We start from the raw sequence: 25355 nt of genomic DNA on the forward strand, positions 1-25355 counted from the left end.
TGGGCATATCTCATGGAAGAAGTGTAAAAATATTGTGACAAGTACTGTACACTTCAGTCATGAACTAGTTTGTCTCATGGGCGCTTTACGGAATGTCATCAAGTTTTTATAAAAGCATATCTTCTTTGCTTTTCCTTCTCCCTTTTTTGTATTGAATAGCACAACAGGCAAGTTCATTATGCGTGTGAGTCATCCCACTAGCCCACACCCCCTCCCCTGTCTGCTGCTGTGCGCTGAAAAGGAGAGGGAACCGCCATTGATCATTTCTTTCCTCACACATTCACGCACACAGCCCACCTTCCACCTCACCATCGATTGACATGTTTAATGTTTTTGTGAGGAATAGCGAGCATTTCCTTGTCATTTAAAAGTCAATCAGAAAACTGTTCATTTTTATTTGTATAACTTAATATTTCTGTAGTGGACAAAATCAGAGTTAGGATGGCAGAATTTTTTTCAAAATGTTTTTTACTTTAGGTATCTGACAGTTGAGTTTAATCATGTCACCTTAAAGCATTTCTTTAAGAGTAAATCGAGAAGAGACATTTTCATTCGTCGAATTGAATTTCCTTTTTAAATGAACTTGTCGTGATATGTAGATTAAAGGAAAATCGCTGTTCCATTTTTCATCTTGTGTTGGGTGGTGTGGGAAGCATCTAAGCAGGGAAGTTTAGATTTCCTTTTTCCCTGCCTTTTTTCCAGGGGGGACCCTGAAGCATTCCCAGGCCTGCCGGAGAGACATAGTCTCTCCAGCATGTCCTGGGCTGTTCATTGGGCCTTCTCCTTACCAGTGACACATCCTGGGCTGTTCATTGGGCCTTCTCCTTACCAGTGACACATCCAGGAGGCACCCTTACCAGAAACCCAAATCACTTCATCTGGCTTCTCTTAATGCGGAGGAACAGCAGCTTGGTTCTTAGTCCCCCCCCCTTTGTTTACAACCAAGCTTCTGACCTATCTCTAACAGAGAATGAACCTCATTATATCTGTGATTTTTTTCTTTTGATTACAACTGCCTGTGACCAGAGGTGTGGGTAGGATTGTAGCTTGACCATCAAAGTAAGAGCATTGCCTTGCCTAAGCTTCCACCTTGACAGGCTGGTGCAGAGTCTGCATCACTGCAACGACCAACCAAATCGATAACAAAATACACCTAAACGTTGATTTTACGCGGACTTTGGGTATCCGAATTTTAGAAATACAGTGGAGCCTCGGTTTTCGACCACAATCCGTTCCAGAAGGCTGTTTGAGAAGTGAATCGTTCGAATTCCGAATCATGCGTTCCAATTACAAATAATGGGAAAAAAAAATCATCCGTTCCAAGATATGACGCATAAATCAGACCTTATTAGAAATATAAATCCTGCAATGAAAACATGTACGTATAGTGTATCTTAAATCTTCACGTTCTCTCATGTAGGTGGTCCTCGACATGACGTTTGGTGGTGGTGGTCATACCAAGGCAATACTTGAAGCAGTTTCTGATGTTACAGTCCTGGCCTTAGACCGGGATCCCATGGCAATTTACCACGCCCAAGAGTTAGCCAAGGAAAACCCGTAAGTGATTTATTATGAAAGCTCAACCAATCTTAAACACAAGCCAAAGCCTGTGTCACTAACTGTTTAGACCACAGGTGTCAAACTCAAGGCCTGGGGGCCAGATACGGCCCGCCACATCATTTTATGTGGCCCGCGAAGACAAATTGTGCATCAAATTCGTGTGAAATTACTACAATTGCAAACTGTCTTTACTTTTAATATATATATTTTTTTAAATATTTGTCCAGTTTTTACTCGTCTGATTTGAAAACAAGTTATTTCTCAATTTGTTTTGTAGATTTTACTGTATATAATATGAGGTGCTCATACATTTATTTGGGTTGACAGTCATAATGGCCCTCCGAAAGAAGCTATGACGACAATGCGGCCTGCGAAAAAAATGAGTTTGACACCCCTGGTTTCGACAAACGTGTGTACAGGGTTGTGGTTCATGTTTCACCCTTCTTAACAGACTTGACAGCTTCACCTTTTTGAGCATTGTTTGGTTTGTGGTCAGCTCTATAAACATATGTACCGCATTTTCCCCACCATAAGGTGCTTCGGGCTTAAAGGCGCAGAGTCAATTCTTGGGGCTATTCTTGCTACTTAATCCACACATAGGTAGCACCGCATTATAGGGCGCATGCATTACCTCCAGTAAACAGCAAACAACATCACGGGAGCAAGACAGTGAGTTGAGTTATACACTATCATTTACATTGTTCCCGTTTAAAATTTGCATTATTCAGCTCATTCAAATCACACTGGGGAGGATTGTCAACATTCCAAAGATAACCACGATTAAAAAATTTCACATTTTTATAAAACTTGCGCAAAATTTTGCAAAACTTCCTTTTTCACTGTAGCATTCCCTAAGTATATTTTCAGCTTATTCATCTTCACATACAATTTCTCCAGAAATTGCCAATTCTAGTTGTTAATCAATATTCATCCACAAATCCATTAAAATCCTCATCTTCTGTGTCCGAATTAAACAGTTGGATAAGATCGCCATTAAACATGCCAGGTTACCTCTCGCCATTGTCTTGTCGTCGTCACGTTGCTCTTCGGCAATGATCCCGACTTTCCAGAAAGCTTGAATTGTGTCTCGTAAACATGTCTCCTTGTCGATGCCACTTTAGAGGGTCCTAATGCTGTTTTCTTTGAATTTATTTCTGAATGGCGGCGGAGGTACGTACTCTACGTATTCCGTACAGTCCTCTGATTGCTTTACTGCCCCGATCTACATAAAACTGAATGTCCTCTGATTGGTTCCTCTGGTCTACATATTACGCCTACATACATACATCCCTGTTTGGCGGCAGCCACACAACATTTACAAATTTTAGAATTCCGTCCACACAAAAGGCACATCTTAACAACTTATTATTATTATTATTTTTCGTTATTTAAGAAAATTAAAGGCTTATAAGGGTGCCTTATGGTGCGGAAAATACGGTAGGTGTGATATAATATTGCAGTTTTTACAGTGTGTCTCATGACTTGCCTGAGCCCAATCAAATGCTCCTCACTGGTTACTGAGTTACTTTGTCCAATCAAGTCCATTTCCCTTCTTAGCTTACAGATTTTCCCTCCCCACGCAGACCTGGTGGGCCGAGCATGTCATTTGTCAGAGTATGGGCCCACGACTCTGCACAATGTGAGGGAGATTTTACCTCCCTTGGTGGATCTATAAGATCTGAGAGGGCATGTGTTTTAGAGTAAAAAGAAAAAAAAAAAGAAGAAACTGTAAGTGAGAGTACAGGGAGACACAATGCCATGGTGACAGAAAGTATGCGTGTTCATGAGCAAGCTGAGGGAGGATGAAAATGAGATGTTCCCAAGACCATGGTGTGGGAAGGAATCCTTTTACGTAGATTCTGGGGAAACCTCTCTCAGGGGAATCGGCAAGAAAAATGCGCCTCTGAGCAGGGAATGACAATTAGAAGAGAGTTTCTAAACACTTCTGTCAGCAGCAATATACCCCCGCTGTAAAATCTTGTACGCCTACTCGTGATGCAAGTTGAGAAAAGCTAGAGAAATCTCGCAATTAACCAATATTATTGGAAGCCTGAGTAAAAGGCCCTCGCAGCCTACGCAGTGCATCGTCCACCAGGGCTGAAGGATTTTCTTTCTCCCTCATGTCTTGAGGAAAGTATAACCTCAATGCAAATCACAAAACACAACTGTGACTAAACCCTTTAAAGCTAATAAAATCTATTTCCAAAGAAACTGCAAGCACAGCTTGCGTGTGAGGGTAACTTATTACATGCACTGTATTCAACATTTTATTTTTCTTCCCATAATCCAACCGAGAGGTATATACTGTTTCTCAGTAAAGTTAAAGTTAAATTAAAGTCCCAATGATCGTCACACACACATCTGGGTGTGGTGAAATTTGTCCTCTCCTTTGTCAAGTAAAATAATATCATCTGGACCCAGATACATGTTTAAGTAGACAATACTTTCAGTTTAAAAAATTATCCGGATTCACATAATTTTATCTCGTGCAAACACAAAGTAATCAAATTGAGTCCCGTAATTTCCAGACTATAAATCGCTACTTTTTGCTCAGGTTTTGAACCCTGCGGCTTGTCATCCGGTGCAGCGTATCTATGGATTTTTTGTAATTTTTGTGATGACTTGATCATTTATACTAGGGGTGGCCAACCAGTCAGAGACTAAGGGCCACATTTTTTACTGTGTTATCGCAAAGAGCCACATCGTACACATGAGCACACATGAACATCACCCCCCCCCCCCACACACACATGCTGTGTATTTTCTCCCTGTCATTTTGAGAGCAAAATTGACACTATTTGTTTCCTCGAATGTGTTTGCCCCTCCTCCTTTGCGGGATTTCACCTCATGCGCATACGTGTTTGACGGAGATGTCATATTGAACTCAAGCGAAGCAACACGCACAAAAACCCCACAAACGCAGATGTTGATATGAATGTAAAAGAGCCGCATGAAACCAGGCATGCGACTCGCGAGCCGCGGGTTGGCCACCGCTGACTTATACACTCGTAAAAAGGCTGTGGACCGCTATTGTGCGGCACCGCTTTGCTGGGCGGAGGGATATGTGACACGGTCACTGCGGAGAAGAATGGTGTATTAATCGTATGTCCATCCACTCGGCAAATAGTGCCGTATAATTGACATAAAGAAGAGACTGAACTAGATCAAGATGGACATTACTCAAGAAAGGAAGCTTTTATACACAAACCCTCATTATGGGGGACAACTACTTCAAGTGTTTGGAGTTTGAAATGTGAATTCTCCAAACTATTGCTTTTTAGCTCGTTCCAGATAAAGCTTTTATTTTTGTTGGTAGTCATTCTTGGCTGTATTCAGCTTTGTGTTTTGGGTGAGTGTCCTGTTGGAAGACTCATGAGCTCATTGTGAAGACCAATTTGCCTGACACTGTTGTGTTCCAAAAAGCAAGCTGGTGTTTGGGTAACTCATATTTATTTTAGAACAGCACCAGCAGTCAAACAATGTGTATTTTCTTCCAACTCTGCCTTTTTGTTCACGTCTCTTCTTCACTTTAAATCTCTCCGATCTCGACTGCAATAGTCCCCCTAGTGGCAGGACCAAGACACCACTGACGCTAGCCAGCACATTTAGCTTTTAAATATACTATTTGTCCACAGAACAGAGTCCCGGACATCCAGCTCTGGGTGTAACAATGAACACAACCGAGTTTCTACCATGTTTCTGCTCAATAGCCACCTAGTGGTGCCCCCACGTGGTGATCAGTTGACAGCTGTGCCCTTGTTTCACCCAAGTAGCCAAGACATGCAGTTGTCAATCCAATTGGATTACCATGAAGTCTATCATTAAACTGCAGCTTTTTGTTCTGGTGTCTATTGTACATAACTTGTGTTTGAGCATAGTGTCTGTCCCATATGGATAATAGTTGACGAGCACTGAAATCCAGAGGTTGGTAGAGGACTTACTTTGGAATAATAGGACTCGCGTAAAAGTACCAAGTACAAACTAAATAGGTTGCTCTTTCCAATCACGCCTTTTCAAATCTCACTGTCATTGCCCACGAGATCATTAAAGTCCACTACCAGAATGAAAGTGTCTGCAGCATGTAGTAGTACTCTCCAAGTTCTCCAAAAATAGGTGGGTCCACTTTAGCGGATGTTTATTGCATAGGCAAAAACAAGAATCAGGACCCGTCTCAAAGGAGGTGGGAAGTTCTTCCACTGTGTTTTTTCTCATACTGTAAAACACGGCCCCTCTGTGAGTCGTCACCTTATGGTGGTGGGGTTTGCGTGTCCTAATGATCCTAGGAGCCAAGTTGTCTGGGGCTTCATGCCCCTGGTAGGGTCACCCATGGCAAAAGGATCCTTGGTGAGGGGCCAGACAAAGCACCGCTCACACGAACCCCTTGTGCCGAAAAATATAAACGGATTTTGTTTTTCCTCGCCCGGACGCGGGTTACTGGGGCCCCCCTCTGGAGCCAGGCCTGGAGTTGGGGTTCGAAAGCGAGCGTCTGGTGGCTGGGCCTTCGCCCATAGGGCCCGGCCAGGCACAGCCCGAAAAGGAAACGTGGGTTCCCCCCTCCCATGGGCTCACCACCAGTCTACTGGGTGACTTCAATGCTCACGTGGGCAATGACTGTGAGACCTGGAAGGGTGTGATTGAGAGGAACAGCACCCCCAATCTGAACCCGAGCAATGTTTCATTGTTGGACTTCTGTGGTCGACACGGATTGTCCATAATGAACACCATGGTCAAGCATAAGGGTGTCCATGTGTGCACTTGGCACAAGTACACCCTAGGCCGCAGTTCGATGATTGACTTTGTAGTCATGTCATCGGATTTGCGGCCGCATGTTTTGGACACTCAGGTAAAGAGAGGGGCGGAGCTGTCAAATGATAGTGGGTCGGCTCCGATGGTGAGGGAAGATGCCGGTCGAACCTGGCAGTCCCCAACGTACTGTGAGGGTCTGCTAACAGGAAGAGCTTCAAGTCACACCTCTGGCAGAGCTTTTCCCATGTCCCGGAGGAGGCGGGGGATATTGAGTCCGAGTGGACCATGTTCCGTGTCTCCATTGTTGAGGCAGCCGACCGAAGCTGTGGCTGTAAGGCAGTTGGTGGCTATCGTGGTGGCAACCCCCGAACCCGCTGGTAGACACCGGCGGTAAGGGATGCTGTCAAGCTGAAGAAGGAGATCCTATCGGGCTTTTCTGGCCTGTGGGATTCTGGAGGCAGCCGACAGGTACCAGATGGCCAAGCGGAACACGGCTTTGGCGGTTGCTGAGGCAAAAACCCGGACGTGGGAGGAGTTTGGCGAGGCCAGGGAAAATTACTTCCGGACGGCTTCGAGAAAATGTTGGTCCACCATCCAGCATTTCAGGAGGGGGAAGCAGTGCACCGTCAACACTATTTACAGTGGGGATGGCGTGCTGCTGACCTCGACTCGGGACGTCGTGAGAAGGTGGGGAGAATACTTTGAAGGTCTCCTCAAGACACACCTTCCATTGTGGAAGCAGGACCTGGAGACTCTGAGGTGGACTTTGCAATCTCTGGGGTTGAAGTCACTGAGGTAGTTAATAAACTCCTCGGAGGCAAGGCCCCAGGGGTGGATGAGATTCACCCGGAGTTCTTAAAGGCTCTGGATCTTGTGGGGGCTGTCCTGGCTGATACGCCTCTACAACATTGCGTGGACATTGGGGACAGTGCCTCTGGATTCGCACACTGGGGTTGTGGTTCCCCTCTATAAGAAGGGGTCTGGATGATGTGTTCTAACTACAGAGGAATCACACTCCTCAGCCTCCCTGGCAAAGTCTATTCAGGGGTGATGGAGACGAGGGTCCGTCGGGAGGTCGAATCTCGGATTCAGGAGGAGCAGTGTGGTTTTCGTCCTGGCCGTGGACCAGTGGACCAGCCCTATCAGTCCCAAAGTCCTATACTTTCAGCAGGATCCTTGAGGGTGCATGGGAGTTTGTCCAACCAGTCCACATGTGTTTAGTGGACTTGGAGAAGGGGTTTGACCGTGTCCTTTGGAAAGTTCTGTGGAGGGTGCTTCGAGAGTACGGGGTGCCGAACCAACTGATAATGGCGGTTCGGTCTCTGTACCATCGACGCCAGAGTTTGGTTCGCATTTCCGGCAGTAAGGGTGTCCGGACTCTCCGTTAGATATAGGGTGAGAAGCTCGGTCATTCGAGAGAGAGAGCCGTTCCATGTTGAGAGGAGCCAGATGAGGTAGCTGGGGCATCTCATCAGGATGCCTCCTGGACACCTCCCCGGGGAGGTTTTCCGGGCATGTCCCACTGGCAGGAGACCCGTGGACAACCCAGGACGCGCTGGAGACACTATGTCTCTCACCTGGCCTCGGAACGCCTTGGGATCCCCCGGTATGAGCTCGACGAAGTAGCTGGGAAGAAGGAAGTCTGGGAGTCCCTCCTAGAACTGCTGCCCCCGTGACCCGACCCCGGGTAAGCGGAAAAAGATGGAAACTTGATAAATGGATGGATATTTTATTTATTTTTTCCTCATTTCTCAGTTATTTTCAAAACCAATTTACATTTATAACGTTAACATAATGCAAAATATGGCGTTGGCCTTCTCACATATGACCGTTTCAGTGATCATGTTGCTAGCAATCTTCTTGTCCTTTATTCATACACGCATAAGGCGTTCCATCTCTCGTGTGTATAGTGTTGTAGAATTAACATACTGTATTCATTGCTAGTGTGTACAGGTTTTGTGTGTGTGTGTGTGTGTGTGTGTGCGCACAAGAGTTGTGATGACATTTATTGTTGCTCAGTCTCTTGCATAGATTGGCCCCAGATAGATTTTAGAACCTTTTTAAGCTGAATTGAGGTAACAAAAATTGAAAATATGAACAAGCACTTGAGCACCAGTCTCTATCTGCGTGTTCTATGTTTATAACCGATTGTTTTTCCTTCACTGGATTGAAGATATTTTCATCACTGGTCCCCTGCTGAAAGCAATCAATCAGCATCTTGTCTCTGGCTTCAGTGACGCAGGTAACGGAACTGAGCAGGTCAACACAAGGGAGTATTTCTGGCATGATTTGTGAAGAGCAGCAGTATTTTGAACATCATTGTCCACAGACTATAAAGTGATGACTTGTTTTGGATTGTTTTTCTAAAGTTAATAATATTTTTGTTATCAATGAGTTTACGATACAGCAGGGCTATTCAATTACAAATTCACTTGGGTCAAATTATCAAATCAAGAAATATAGACCATACACATTAAGCACCTGGTAAACAGCAGACAATGATAATGCCTATATTAACGGTTTACATTGTCAATGTTACATTTCAAAGTTGAAATGGACATGTTTCACTCCCAGGTTCTTGACATGACTCCTGTTTTAACACACTTTAAAACAATACCCTCAGCAATGTGGGTAGGCTACGCGAGTGATTCATTAATGTTATCAAACTCTGTAGGAATTTTGAAAATCTTGTGTACCGATCTAGTCCCCAGTGCATCTCTTGAATGCAGTTGAATTCAGAAAGTTAGGCCACTTGTGGGGCTGGTTCTGAGCCGCATATGGCCCACGGGTTGCTAATTGAATGGCTCGGTTCAGTAACGTTAAGTAATACGTTTGTGTGTTCTAGTATTATATCTTCAAAACAAAAAATATAGTTCCATGCTCAGGTTAATCACATAAAAATACTGTGAGATGCTACAACCATAAATAGTTCAGGACTCTTTTAAGTACATACAAGTCCACACTTGGACCTTAGCACATACACTACTAGAACGTGTCTTTTTTAATAATAAAAGACCTTACATAAGCCATTTATGTATCTAACTCTGGGTCTAACACACATAAGAAAATGAATAATTTAAAAATGTTATGTAACTGTTTTACATATTTTTAGAACATTATTAGCAATTTTAAAACATGATGTAAATAGCAGACTTCATTAAGGTATTATCACCTGTGTGTGGGTGAAAGGACTCAAATATGAGTCGTAGAAAAGTAATGGACACACCATGTTTGCATGCTAACTTCCCTTCTCTAGTCTAAAGCATAAAGCACCAAACACTTCAAAGCACTGTACTGTCTGCTGTCAAGTTCCCCGAAATGATCATTTTAATTAAATTCCATCCATCCATCCATCCATCCATCCATCCATCCATCCATCCATCCATCCATCCATCCATCCATCCATCCATCCATCCATCTTCTTCCGCTTATCCGGGGTCGGGTCGCGGGGGCAGCAGCTCTAGGAGGGACTCCCAGACCTCCCTCTCGCCAGCCACTTCATCCAGCTCATCCCGGGGGATCCCAAAGCGTTCCCAGGCCAGCCGAGAGACGTAGTCTCTCCAGCGCGTCCTGGGTCGTCCCCGGGGTCTCCTACCGGTGGGACATGCCCGGAACACCTCCCCAGGGAGGCGTCCAGGAGGCATCCTGATGAGATGCCCGAGCCACCCCATCTGGCTCCTCTCAACGTGGAGGAGCAGCGGCTCCGAGTCTCTCCCGGATGACCGAGCTTCTCACCCTATCTCTAAGGGAGAGCCCGGACACCCTGCGGAGGAAACTCATTTCGGCCGCTTGTATCCTGGATCTCGTTCTTTCGGTCACGACCCATAGCTCGTGACCATAGGTGAGGGTAGGAGCGTAGATCGACCGGTAAATCGAGAGCTTTGCCATTTGGCTCAGCTGTCTCTTCACCACGACGGACCGGTACAGAGTCCGCATTACTGCCGACGCTGCACCGATCCGCCTGTCGATCTTGCGCTCCATCCTGCCTTCACTCGTGAACAAGACCCCAAGATACTTGAACTCCTCCACTTGGGGCAGGATCTCATCCCCGATCCAGAGAGGGCATTCCACCCTTTTCCGACCGAAGACCATGGACTCGGATTTGGAGGTGCTGACCCTCATCCCGACCGCTTCACACTCGGCTGCGAACCGCTCCAGTGAGAGCTGGAGATCACGGACTGAAGAAGCCAACAGCACCACGTCATCTGCAAAAAGCAGTGACGCGATGCTGAGGTTCCCAAACCGGACCCCTTCAACGCCTCGGCTGCGCCTAGAAATTCTCTCTAGAATCGGTGACAAAGGGCAGCCTTGGCGGAGTCCAACCCTCACTGGGAACGAATCCGACTTACTGCCGGAAATGCGGACCAAACTCTGGCATCGGTGATACAGGGACCGAACCGCCCTTATCAGTTGGCTCGGCACCCAGTACTCCCGAAGCACCCCCCAGAGAACCTCCCGAGGGACACGGTCGAACGCCTTCTCCAAGTCCACAAAACACATGTGGACTGGTTGGGCGAACTCCCATGCACTCACCTGTGCTGGCCAATTCGGCTGGAGCTTCAACCATTGCCAATTTGTCTTTGCGATGGTGAAATTATTTTGCCTAATGTACTTTCCACCTCCTCTGTAATGCAGGCTCAGTGGTAAACACGATTTCTTTTCACAGTTTCTACGACTTTTAGCCTGGGAGGTTTGAAGTCACCATTTAGATTGAACGGTACTATAGTAACCAATAGTACCATAATTTTCGGACTATAAGTCGCCCCGGAGTATAACTCGCACCAGCCATAAAATGCACAATAAAGTAAAAAAAACCCATATATAAGTCGCACCGGAGTATAAGTCGCACTTTTGGGGCAAATTTATTTATCAAAATCCATCACCAAAAACAGACATGAACCAGCAACAACAGGCTAAACGATACGGTATGCTAACGTGACATATACTCAAACGAGGAGCTGAGAACAGGCCTGACGTAACATTCAGAGTTATTCAAATAAGTATTACATAAATAACACGTTTATCAAACCATCTGTGTAACTCCAATTCATTAAATCCATCAATTGTGCTTTATGTAAACAATGCCGCGTATGCGCCACATATGCTCACGTCTAATTATTCCACAGACCCATATAACAATATATAAAGTATATTTCAAATAACTATCATATTAAAACAATATTATCAAACCATCTGTGTCACTCCAAATCATTAAATCTATCGATCAAATTCCTCGTTCTTTATGTCAACAACGCTGCGCGTGCGCTGCAGAGATCTAGTATATAAATATATTGTAGCGTTAAAGTACCAGGAAAGACGTGGGTTTGGTAAACGGCTCTTTATTTAACAGTATATTTAAGAGTTCAACGAGCCAACAACGACTGAACTTCCAGCCACAGAGGTGGAAGAAAGCTCCATAGAACAGGAGCGGGCGTGCGTAAAAGCCATGTCTGAGCCCCATCCACCGTCCCCGGACAGCCACTCGGCCGAGTGCCGGCCGCCAACTTCCATCCACAAACAAAGCCGCTAATGATGCCGGTAGTACGTGGGGCCCTTCGTCATCCCGTGATCAAATCCTTTGCCTTTTATGTAAGCAACCGCCGCGCGGCACGGGTGACGTCACTTGCTTGTTCAAATGACAGTAATCCCTTGCTACATTGCGGTTTGTTTATCGCGGTTTCACTACATCGTGGACTTTTGAATTTTGAAAATTTGTGAAAAAAATCACATATAAGTCGCTCCTGAGTATAAGTCGCTCCCCCCCACCCCACCCAAACTATGCCAAAACCGCGACTTATAGTCCAAAAATTACGGTAAATTGGTAGCAAAAGAGAAAAATATATATATATTTTTTTTTATACTTTTAATATAAAGACAGTTACTCTTGTTGCTTTCTTCGTGCCATCATCTTTGATCACACAAGTTAAAAGGTCACATGAATTTTTCATGAGTATGGCTGGAGGATCTCACCGTGCTAGCATGAAGAAGTGACTGAGTGTACACGCCTTTGCTCTGTCAGTTATTCGAAAGTCCTACTGGAATAGGTGAGGCAGGTACAAGGCTTCCAAAGAATATCATGTTCATTTTTTAAATGTACATGAGTAGAAAAATTGAATTTCTGTTGCTATGTTTTTCTTCACTTTTAAATCTAGGGTCAGCCAGTAACTAACAGCTTGTGAAACCTAAATAATAAATCAATTGACTGTTACACAGAAAGACCAGAGCACTGTTATCTGTGCGCTTATGGTTGAAGATCAGTGGGGCATCCTAATTGAGGCTATTTATAACAATGATCCCTTTATTTTTACTCTGTCTTTAACTTCAGTGTCTACATTATATATTTACCATTTCGATAGTTCTTTGCCACACTTGTGGTTGCCTGTAATGTACTGGGTTCAAATGATGTCCGTCAAAATTATTTAGGGAATCGGTTGGTACTTGCGGCGGCTCGGTGGAGCACTGGGTAGCACGTCTGCCTCACAGTTAGGAGGGTGCGGGTTTGATTCCACCTCTGGCCCTCCCTCTGTGGAGTTTGCATGTTCTCTCCGATCCCGCGTGGGTTTTCTTCGGGCACTCCGGTTTCCTCCCACATCCCAAAAACATGCTTGATAGGCCAATCGAGCGTTCCAAATTGTCCCTAGGTGTGAGTGCGAATGGTTGTTCGTCTCTGTGTGCCCTGCGATTGGCTGGCCACCAGTTCACGGTGTCCCCCGCCTACTGCCCGATGACGGCTGGGACAGGCTCCAACACACCCGCGACCCCCGTGGGGACTAAGCGGTTCAGAAAATGGATGGATTGATGGGTTGGTACTTGCGATAGGCGATACCAGGCAGTTTTGATTTGATACAATACTGTGAATCTTTTTTATTTTGATCCCAACAAAACACATAGCAGTAACTGACCATTTAACAATTGAATGAGTTTTGTTTGCAAGATAATAGTGATAACATTACTCAATTTGTATGAAGAACTGTGTAAGAGTAAACCTCTGAAGATACATTTGATCTTTCTTTACCTGAACTTCAGACTAGCCACCATTGTTTGCAAAACAACAAATGAGAGAAGTGTCAATAATTAAATCATAAATTAGCATAATTATGAATTAATTGAATTGCCAGAAAACAAAGTGACATGTTAATGACATTTGTCAAATGAACTTTACCTTTGGTGACCAAGATTATTCTTCAAAAACGTGTCCTGACATAAAAGCAAACAATAATTAAATTATAAATAAGGTCATTGTAATGATCCATTCATTCATTTTCTGAATCGTTTTATCTATCCATGCATTTCCTGAACCGCTTTATCCTAAACTGTGAAAAATAATCATTACAAATTTTAATATATTCGATATGCAGAGGTAAATGAAGCATTCTAAAGTCTATACATCCAAAGAGCTTATTCCAACAACGCTCTGAATTCCCGAATGCACCCTTTGTCACGGATGGAATGGAGCCAGGGCGACCAAATACAGCTTGGACCAGGGTTTATTGAGGGAAAAGGGAGTTGGAAGGGAGGATGAGGGGAACAAACCAACAAGAGAACATGCAGGAACAAACAGGGACTAAACTAACTGAAACCAAGAGACACGGACAGAGAGACGAGAACGACAAGAACAGAAAGACGAGAGACGAAACGAGAGACGAGACTAGAGAGATGACACTAGAGACTAGAACGACGAGACTAGAACGACGAGACTAGAGACCAGTACAATTCGACAGGAGAGTGCTACGCAGACAGGATTTAACATGACAGATACCGAGAGGCAGGTGACGGTGATTACATAGATTGTGAGCAGACACAGGAGGGACGACACAAACAGAAACCATGGCAACATATACACAATAATGGAATGACCGGAGACGAGTCGTGACACCCTTAGTATAGTCAAGACCCAATGGATATTCATGAGCTTATTGGTATATCAATATCACTAGCTAGTACTTTATTACTGTTCCTATATGCTATTTAAATTGCACCTCATGTAATTTTAATATGTTCAAATTAATAACATCCATTGTGGTAGAAATCAGCTCTAGAAACTACCTTTATGAGACCATAAAAGACATCCTCTCATTTAAAAATTATGCATATGCACAATTAACTGATGATGTTGATCTTCTCTCCCTAGTGGCCGAATAAAACCATTACTTGGACTATTCAGCGAGCTTGAAGCCCTGCTCGCTAGCATCCATGTTAAAGCAGGCAGTATCGATGCCGTACTGTTGGATGCTGGCTGTTCTTCCATGCAGATGGATCATGCAGAAAGAGGCTTCTCACTCAGCAAGGATGGGCCGTTGGACATGAGAATGGATGGAGAAAGGTGACATATCTTTATCATATGTACAATTAAAAAAAATTGACAGCCGTATCATTTCTATATTTTGATCAGGAAAAAAAAACAAGTCATTTTAAAATTTAGATTCACACAAATGTCTGAATCCCTTCTTAGTATCAAATATAAAATGTAGATCGGAATGTAAGAAAGATGGCATCCTATGACAAATTAAAAATACGCTTTTGAAATATGTAATGTTGTCCACCCTCACGATCCATCAGTGCAAAATGCAATCTTGAAGAATTTATTTTAGGCAATAAGGTAAACATCCCCTATATCCCCAAAATGTATTAGCATCTTTAGAAATATTGCAAATCATGACATTTCAGTCAGGCAAATATCGATCATTAATGTTTGAAAAATATTATTTTACCATTTGAATGATAACATCTCTCAAAAATTCAATCAATTGATCTTCCAAAGTCATTTTAGTGGGGCATGTCTTGACCTGGAAGGGAGGTGTTCGGCACTTGCTCCGCTGTTATGTAACAGTGGGGCTAATGTCCATGATAACCAGCCCCACATCACGTTTGTCTGATCATGACATGATCAGCTTGGCTGGGTCAAGATACAGAGCCACACACAAGAGATGGGCTGGACTTTGGTGACCGGACTGTATTGCATTATCTCAAGTGGAGGCACTATTATGCAGAAACACACACACATTGCACACATGTTGGACAGCCTTACTATCAAAGGGTAAGCATTAGCTGTCTACATCCACGCAATTTAGGTTCTTACTTTGTAAGTAGAATCGAGTCATCAAAAGACAGTTGCCACTGGCCCAGTCGTAAATGGGGCAAGTCACTCGCCTGAGACAGTGCTAACCCCTCAAAACAGGCTCATTTCAACGCGAGAAGTGTGGTGTGTATATTCTTCTGATCTTTGGGATATTTTCACAAACGTAATGTAACATGCCATTAAACCACAAATGTTTTAAACTGTGAAAAATTGCGAGAGTTCTCCACAATCCGTAATCATTTAATATTAAAAATCAATGAGTAGATGGAATTACTAAACTTAACAGTAAAGTCTGAATATGTGGTGGAAACGCTATAAATAAACATGTATGTTTACACATGTTGCTACTGGTAATCATCACCATGCTCACTTACCATGTTAAATGTATTGTAAATAATCATTTTATATATAAAAATACATTTCATCATTAGCCCTTTACCCGGCTACTGTAACCTCATCACGGTTTGTCACGGTGATCCCTCACAAATTCTTGTCGTGATAACTATCAGCTATACATGTTTTCAGTTATACATATCTCACCCTTGGCAGGATTCACTGCTGTCAGCAAGGACGTGACGTTGCCAACTTTAATTGGTCTTCCCATTGTGCGTAGGTTCTCCGACATGCCCTGTGCTGCTGACGTGGTGAATACCTTAGATCAACAGGCTCTTGCCTCTATCCTCAGTGCATATGGTGAGGAGAGACACGCCAGGAAAATAGCGTCAGCTATTGTGGAGGCACGGCGTGTCAACCCAATCACCCGGACACAGCAGCTTGCAAGTGTGGTAGCAGGTAACGAGACATTAAGTTGATTAATTCCAACAGTCATCTAAAGGCTATAACGAAGTAACCCACAAGTTGAGTTCGAAGCCCATTACCAGTGGAATATTTCAAAATTACTGAGCAATGATCTTAGTCACTCAATTGTCTTCGAATTAAAGAGTCCTTTTCCTTTTTAATAGCAATGACAAAATGCAGGAGTCTGGAGCAAATTGTGATCAATGCCCCAAAATTACAGTACATTTTGAACACGTATAGAGTATCTTCTAAAGAATGCATTCACAAATAGAGATGGGGGTGTTTCCTTTTCTCCCTACGTCCCTCTCATCTCCCTGTTTGCTTGCACGCAGAACCACCAGACACTTATGGTAACACGTACACGGTTACACACGACACACATAATTTGTTTGCATTACTTTTCTTCTCTGATTTTTTTTTTTTGCCCCTTTGTTTATACGCCTCCAAGATTTGAGGTGCTGAATAAGTGAAATGTTGTAGTCAAGAGTTATTGCACAGAGCAGCATGTGCGTCAGCGTCACCAAGGGAGAACAGGTGTGGGTAAGAGCAGCCGTCTGAGCTCTTTTGAAGAGCAACAGAAAATCACTGTCTCTGCTTATTCGAAACAATCCAAATAAGTCTTTATTGAAGCAAGTAGCACTGGGGGCTCTGTGACCAATTGTGCCATAAATGCAGACAAGAAAAATATGTCATTTGAGGGGAAATAACACATTTATGAAATTTGGTGTGTGCACCTGCACCCACTTCAACTGTGAGATGTATAAACAATATGAAATTTAGACTTGTGTCTGAGATGACTCATGCTGAGTTTGTTTCCTTCCTTTCATTTTATTGCAGCTATTTTTTTGCGCCATAGAAAAAATGTCCAGTTGTTTTCTTCAACTATAAAGAATACAATGAATATTTATTGATGATAGAAGTTATATCACACAACATGCCACTCATTGTCAATTTGATGTTTTGCATTCGCAAGGTACAAGTATTTACAAAGAATTCATGCAGTTGGAAATACAGTTTGATTAGTCATTCTTTGTCAACCGCCTGCAGTGTCCATAGCAACTACATAGCAAGAGTAGACTAGCAGGAAAACCAAGGAAAACTAATGATGACTGGATTCAACAAATTCAATTTTGCATAGATTTGAATTACATTCAAACCACTATTTACGAAAACGTCACATTTCCAGCCTTTTAAAACATGTTTGACATAATCCGATGATGAAGCGCTATGGATGTGGTGCAACCTTGCACTCATAAATAAAATGTCACGTTGACAAATTCGAAGCAATTTGATGGTGCATGTGCCTAACACGTCTGCCCAAGAGTCAAGATTCATGGTTTAAAAAAAACCTCGACCGTTTCTTTGTGGAGTTTGCATTGCATGTGTCTGATTTATTTCGTTGCGTATTGCATTTGCATGCATGCTTTGTTAATCAACTCTAAATTTCTCATATTTGTGAAAGTAAGTGTGAATGGTTGTTCTTTGCTATTGTCTTATATCATTTATAGGTAGCTGTATGGTGGGCAAGAAGTATACAGGAAATAAATGGACAAACTTGAAACGCTTTTGCCATCTCTGAAGCACATTTACTGCACCAATAAAAAAATAGTGATTAGTTTTGTCAATCAAACATCTTGTCAGAGTGGTTTTGTCAGTATTGTACGGTGGCCCAGAGGTCTAAAACATAATATGAATAATAATAATAAGAAAACAAATCAACCAAAAACTAAACACAACAACAAATGGAAAAACTATAATACATGTAAATAAACAAAAACCTAATAAATTCAGCCACTTGTATATGGGATCTTGTTCTTTCGGTCATGGCCAAAAGCTCGTACTTGACCACGTCAGACAGATGCAGAGCTAGCATCACTGCAGAAGCTGCACTGATCCGCCTGTCGAGCTCCTACTCCATAGTCCCCTCATTCATGAATAAAACCCCAAGATACTTAAACTCCTCCATTTGGGCAGATTTTCATCCTAATTCAAGCCCTTTCTAATTGAGGAACATGATCTCAGATTAGGAGATGCTGATATTCATCCCAAATGCCTTAACACTCAAATCACTCAGTGAGAGTTGATCTGCAAATGGCAGAGATGTACCACCAAACAGGACACACTGAACACCTCAGCCGCACCTAGAAAGTCTTCCCATAAACGTTATGAACATATTGGTGACAAAGGATTGCTTTGGTGGAGTCCAACATTCACTGGAAACAAATCAAACTTATTTCTGGCAATGCAGACCAATGTCTGACACTCATAGTACAGCTCCCAAACATCTTGTAGTAAGGGATTTTTTTTAACTACCTAGGTGACTTCAACCCCAAAGATGGGAGAACCCATTTCACACTTCACAGATTCTCCTTCATGGAAAGGAATAGCAGTGCAATTGAGATCTTTTAAAGTATTCTCTCACAATGTGCAACATAGATGTCAGCAGTGCCCCATTCCCACTCTCCACAGTGTTTATGGTGCACATCTTTCCTCTCTTGAAATGCCAGATAATGGACCAGTTTCCTCGAAGTGTTCCAAAAGAAATTCTTGATGGACTCACTGAACTCATCTCGGGCCAGAGTTTCTGCCTCAGTGACCACCAAAGCTGCATTCTGCTTGGCTGGCCGGTACCCATCAGCTGTTTCTGGAGTCCCACTGGTCATAAAAGCCCAGGTTATAGAGGGACTTGTAGGTGAGAAATTTGTATTGGATGCAGTGTTGGGTAGGGAGCCAGTGAAGCTGACTCCTCCAACTGGAAGGCATCCTTGCCACTAATATCCACCAATATCCGCCAGTGTAGCTGACTCCTCCATCTTGAACGTATCCCTTACCACTAATATCCACCCAAACTGCACCTGACCCCTTTGATCCTTGTCACACATGGTGTGCGAATGGGGAGGGCGACTCATGTTGCCTAATCGGGCTGTGCTCGGCCAGATCTAAGTCTGACCCTAAAAAGGGTCCTGGTGACTCATGTCCAAGCGGGTACCAAAATCTGTGTTTCTCATCAGGGGTCTTTGAGTAGTCCCGAGTCTAGTCCCTCAACTAGGACCTGATTGCCATGGGTGACCCTGCCAGGGGGATAAACCCCCTGACAACTTAGCTTCTAGAATCAGTGGGGAAACACAAAGCCTTCCACCACAATATGGTGAGGGATCAGGGAGGAGATAAAACATTACAATTGGTGGAAACTGTTGTTGACCCTATTGAAATCCGGTTCATTAAGAGTTTAAGATCGGGGGATGTTTGAGAATATTTGTCAATTTTCGCACGTCCCGAGTGTTGTTAGTCACCCAAATGTTGAACAGATGTACCGAAGTCAAATTCCTTGTTTGGCCAATCAAAATTCTTGAATATCGTATATGGCAAATATTTTTAGTATCACTAACAATTGAGAAATGCCAGATGGAATGCAATGTGATCTCTAAAATCATACATGTATGTTTTATTAAGTTGTCTGTTTCTCTTCTAATTTCATTATGCTGTCACCTAAATTGAAGTCTTGTCCACCATGCTGTCGATGTTCTAGGGTTGTTGTGCAATGGATTTGCTCTTGTGTCTCTTCACCACAAGACCAGTTTATAGAAAAGGCAAATAAGAAACAACATATACATTATATGTGTTTGTGTTTTTCAATGTATAATGTACATATTGTTGTGGTTCTTTTTGTACACATGGTAAGCTTCCCTTTTCTCCATGGATCTGTCTCTTGGAGCTTTGAAAGATGAATTAGAAAGAGGGAGAGAGAGCACATGGCTTGGTGAGGCGAGACTTGGGCTTGGTCTCTATGTGCAGGCATTGTATTGATTGCAGTGTGACTCACACCTTGGGCTGTTTAGTGCAGGAGGGGAGAAATGCCACATCACTCACTTCTCTATTTATTGCAGTTTCTCTTAAAGGTCTTATATGGGCCGGTTTTATATTAAAATGTTGTAAAGCTCAACCCCACAACCCAAAATATATTTGCTTTATTATAAATGAAAGCCCAAAATGTTTGGTTTAACATAAGCATGCTACACTCAAAAGATAAGAAAAAACGGAAAATGAAAGCAAAAACTCATTTGTAACTCACAAATCAGTGCTAATTTTACATTACAAAAGTCGGAGACAAGAGACTGCTTTCTCTTCAGAGCTGCCTGATATTCAATAGTTAATGTCACTGAATACAGTATATGCCCAAAAAGAGTTGCACAATCAACTTAACTCCCTCTCCTGATGATGATGCCATAACATTGACTTCACACTGTCCATCTAAGCCAATATTTCCCCACCTTTTCCTGAGTCACTTTGTTTTACGAAAGAGACTGATTGCAAGGCGTTGCATTCAACCTGGAAATTTGCCAGCTCCCGATTGAGTCTGAGAGGCAGAACGTCACAGTCCTGACCAGAATGGGAAGTTTAACACCTAAGATTCACTCCTTTATGTTGTACGCAATTACGTTATAACTGACAGACCCGTGGTGGCATGTATCTTATTTTCTACATTAATTACACAAAGCACCATCGGCTGTGTGAATGTACATTTTTAGTTGATTTACCAAGTATGCAGTGTGGACGTGGCTATTGCTCATGTGACAAAACTACAGAACTGAAAATAATAGGAAAGTACAGTTACCAATTTAATCGTAAGGTAACATCTTTGTTTGCGTAAAATGTATTCAGGGGCAGCCTGACGCAGGTAACCGGAGGGTCTCCTGTTCGATTCCCATTCTTGTGTGTTATGTCTCTGAGCAAGACACTTCACCCACATTCCCTCCAGCGCCGTTCGCTCTGGTGTGTAACTGGCTGTGAATGTTCGGTGGTGGTCGGAGGGGCCGCAGGTGTGCACTGGCTGCTACAAGGCAGCTATGGCTAAATATGTAGTTTACCATCACCAGAGTATGAATATGCAAGTGTATGAATAATGTATCCATGGTAATCGCTTTGTTACATTTTTTTATGCTTTGTTTTATTGTTATGTTACAGTAAAGAGCCATACAAATCTGATGCATGATTATTATTTAAAATTAGAACTTAAGTAAATGTTTAAGCTGTTTTTCTTTTGCATTCCATTGTTTATTATTCATATATTTTTTAATCTTGTAACACATCTCATGCACGTGAGTCACTTCAAGCCAAAACACAGAAACAGTCAGCCAGTATCCACACTACAAGTCTAAGTACATTTCTCAGTAGCGTTACTATTTTCCAACTCAGATTTTGCGAGTAGTCAAGATGCTTTTATGATAACATAGTGATAGCAAAGTGGCATTCACAAACACTTGGTTGTCAACATTAAATGCAGCGTCACATTGCGTGCCTTTTTTCCAAGCCTTCTGTGAACATTGAGGGTGCTGCAGCCATTAGCATTTACTATGGGCTATACCCATAAATTGACTACAAGGTAACATTTTCCCAAAGTATTGAAAAGGCGGGTTACAAGTGTCGACGGCTGAGTGCAACAGCCAGCCAACAAAAACATTTGAAATATGAACATGTCGTTCATGAATTATAAACATTTGGCTCCACTGGCTTTAAGTATTTTAGTGACACATTCGCCAGTCAACACCATGTCCACCGTCCATCTGCTATGCATTCAGACTCTGTTGGCCCAAATGGACCAACATCTCTGTCCTGCTGCTCTTCTCTCACGTCCATGCATACGTTGGCCTGTACATGTTCAATAATCTCATTTCTGTGCCATCAGTTGTTGACTCATGCTGTATTAATGATATGAATATATTAGCACTGTACACGTGTCATTTGCCCAAGCCAGTTCTTTATTTAACTGAATTGACCCCATGAGGGTCTTCAATGTATTACTCTTTCAGTTGTCCCATACAGTCTTTTGTCTCTGGATTGGCAGACAGGAATAGAGGTGGAGGCAGAATGTGAAGTCCAACTGCAGCGGTACCACGCTTCTCAACAAATTCTATTGGAGGGTAACTGATAGCAGAGGCCTGCTACTATTTGAACCGACAATACGTATGGTGCTCATCCCAGGTCTTGGAGCGCAGGACAAGCAGTTCATACTATACTACGTTTGATATAATGTATATACGTAGGAGTTTGTCCAACCAGTTTACATGTGCAGTAAAGGATCTGGGCTCCAGTCTGGCTACTGCAGGTCATATCGTCCATAACTACGTACAGTCACACTCGAGTATTTAGGGGGTATGACTTAAAGCTGCATTTATCTTGGCCGACATTGGATTCCATTTGTTGCTGGTTCTGTTCATTGTCTTTATGTTGAAAATACATTTAGTCAGGGCTTAGCATGAGTCCAGTTTAGTGGCCTGGATTCCACTTCACAAAGCAGGTGCAGTTCTAAGTATCTCTAAGTCTTGTTCACAAGCCAGGGAATGGCAGACATCAGGGCCAACTGGTGCAACATCCGCATTAAAAAGATTGCTCTAACATTGTCATGCTGAATTCAACAGCTGATTTACAGTTATCTGCCACACTCATGTAGTTTCAGTAGCTCCGAAAGCAACAGAAAATACAAGGTGATAGGTACAAGCATCAAAAATGTGTTTTTGCTGCAGAGTGACTGGACTCACCCCAAGAGATGGGTGAGGAGTTTACTCATGCAGCTTTTCCACTTCAAGAAAAACGGGTTGAGGCGGTTTTGCTTCTTGTCATTGTTCAAGGGTTATGCTGCTTTCCACAAAATTTGAATCGCCAAGACATATCCAACCCAACTCAAAGGTATTCAAGGTAAATATGACCATGGGAAAAAAAAGCTGTAAATGAGATAGTTTGAGTCTAGTCTGGACTCAAAATTTATAGCAAGTTGGACAACAGACGCACCTCCAATATTCCCTTTACTTTAAAAAAATACTGGAACACTCTGTTTTATCTCCAACACCATCTCCACTCCACCCAACTTTACAAAACATTTCAGTATGGATTCTGTTCATGCCAAAGCAAAGAAATGGCCCTCCTTAAAGCCTGCAATGATCTCCTTGCCGTTAACTCTGGTTCCATTCTCGTCCTCGAACGCTCGGCTACTCGTGACACCATTGATCACACCATCCTCTTCCACAATCTATAGACATCTATGGCATAGCACTCCTCAACTCCTAGCTCATCACTTTGTCTCTGTCAACAACTCCAAATCATACACTTCCCCAGTTATCCATGGAGTTCCCCAAGGTATGGTGCTCGCCCCGCCTCCCGTTCACAATCTATATGCTCCCTTTCAGTCAAATCATTTGCCACCATGAACTCTTTCTATGCCAATGATACACAACTGTACATTTCCACCGCATGGATGGGCCCTGTCAACATCTCCACCAAAAACTAACTCCATCTCTGACATCAAAACCTGAATGGCAAAACTTGTTCTAAAATTGAACAGCGATAAAACACAACTTATCTGTCCCAAATGTTTCCTTCCTTCTATATTTTACTCTCCTCATCTATGGTCACAGTATCACCTCCCATGTCAACCGTGGTGGATTCCACCCTGTCATCCCAATCCCATATAACCATATATATCACTGAAACATTCCTTTTCCTCCTTCGCAACATTGCACATCACCATCCCTACCACTCGCAGACCACAGCCTTCACCACCTCCAGACTCAACTACTACAATAGTCTCCTCTTTGGACTTTCCTCCACTAATCTCCCAAAATGTTAATATGTCCCGATCTCTGCTACCCACCTCCTCACCCACAAATCCAGAGAACACATCATCCCCATCTGCCAACAGCTTCACTGGCTTCCTATCCAACACTGTATCCAATACAAACTCCTCCCTCTCACCTACAAATCCCTCCATAACCTATCCTTAACTTTCTGACTTCCTGACCCGCCCCTCTGCTCTGCTGACTCCACCCCCTCACGCCCATCACCCGCACAAAGTACCAAACCTTGGGAAAGACCGAGCCTTAGTTGCCAGTGCTCCCACCCTTTACTTCAACAACAATAAGAATGTTGTTATTGTTTTTGTATTCCATAGTAATTATATGGTAATTACCACAAATACCATAATATTTTAGACATTACAATATTCTTTGTGTCTGCCTCTAGAATCTTTTCCTGCAGCTGCTATCTATGCTCGGAAGGACAGACTCCACCGACCTACACATGTAGCCACAAAGACCTTTCAGGCTCTGCGCATCTTTGTGAATGATGAGTTGAACCAACTTCATGCTGGTCTACGCGCTGCCCAGACAACACTGAGATCTGGAGGACGTCTCTGCATCATCACGTTTCACTCTCTAGAAGACCGACTGGTCAAGCGCTTCCTTCAGGGTGATGATTTAGAAAAGTATCACTTTGGCCTAGCGAAGAAAGGTACAGGAAAGGACAAATTGGTGGGGACCAAAAAGGATGTAGCAACTGCTAATTGGCGTCCTTTGATAAAAAAGGTGATCACACCAAGCAAAGATGATGTCAAAGAAAACGCCCGAGCACGCTCTGCAAAACTTAGAGTAGCGCTCAGGTGTTAGTTATGTTTTTTTTATTTTTGTCTCTTTGTTTTTACGATTTAATGTGCAGATTTTGCTGTATAGAATGTATCATATTTTCAATCATCAACAATCATATTTTAAAATAAAAGTCAGTTCAAACATACAGTTCTAAAAAGATTTAATACAAATGTATATAAAAGTTACATATTGTACAACTGAACTGTGCTGAACAAATGTTGTGTACTGGATTCAAAGTTCAAGCTGCTGTAATAAAGTTTGAACAATTCATTTAGTGATTCTTTTGGTTATAGCTAGAGTATCACTCGTGGCACTAGTACACCACACTTTCAGAATCATTGTAGAAATGCTAAAAGTCTAATTTAACCACCTGCTGCTGTTCCTATCAAATACCAGTTATTTTGGTCTTTACGATATGTTAACAAGGTATCTGATAATCAAATTGATTAGATACTATCTAGTCTCATAAGTTAATGTAGGTTTTACAATGTTATGAAGTATCTAATAACTGATGTATGAAGATTTTATAATTCTTTATTTAGGTTACTCATGTTTTGAATTTGCTACCAGAGACAATCCGTCAATATCGGACACAAATAGAAGACATTTTTGGTTGTACCACTTGTCAATCTTTTTTTTGGGTTCTTTTATTACAAACAATTTGTTTTAGGTTGCATTACCTGACATGTTTCGGCGTGTACTTCTGCCTTCATCAGAGTGTCACTGGTGTGGTTGTGACGTGTCTTTCTCAGCTG

The 25355-nt window shown here is 42.8% G+C and overlaps 1 protein-coding gene across 2 annotated transcripts in view; it reads left to right on the top strand.

Moving 5' to 3' along the window:
* Window positions 1–24841, top strand: part of mettl15 (methyltransferase 15, mitochondrial 12S rRNA N4-cytidine) — a 40211-nt gene extending 15370 nt beyond the window's left edge. For both annotated transcript variants that reach the window (XM_085907971.1, XM_085907972.1), the window contains exons 3-6: window positions 1421–1557; window positions 14438–14629; window positions 15999–16177; window positions 24200–24841. In XM_085907971.1, coding sequence (XP_085764097.1) covers window positions 1421–1557; window positions 14438–14629; window positions 15999–16177; window positions 24200–24621 — 930 coding nt within the window. In that variant the 3' untranslated portion in view covers window positions 24622–24841. The remainder of the gene's footprint in view (window positions 1–1420; window positions 1558–14437; window positions 14630–15998; window positions 16178–24199) is intronic.
* Window positions 24842–25355: the final 514 nt, after the last annotated feature.

The sequence above is a fragment of the Syngnathus leptorhynchus genome, chromosome 3 (assembly GCF_054491065.1).
Source record: "Syngnathus leptorhynchus isolate UIUO chromosome 3, UIUO_Slep, whole genome shotgun sequence".
Taxonomy (NCBI): Eukaryota; Metazoa; Chordata; class Actinopteri; order Syngnathiformes; family Syngnathidae; genus Syngnathus; species Syngnathus leptorhynchus.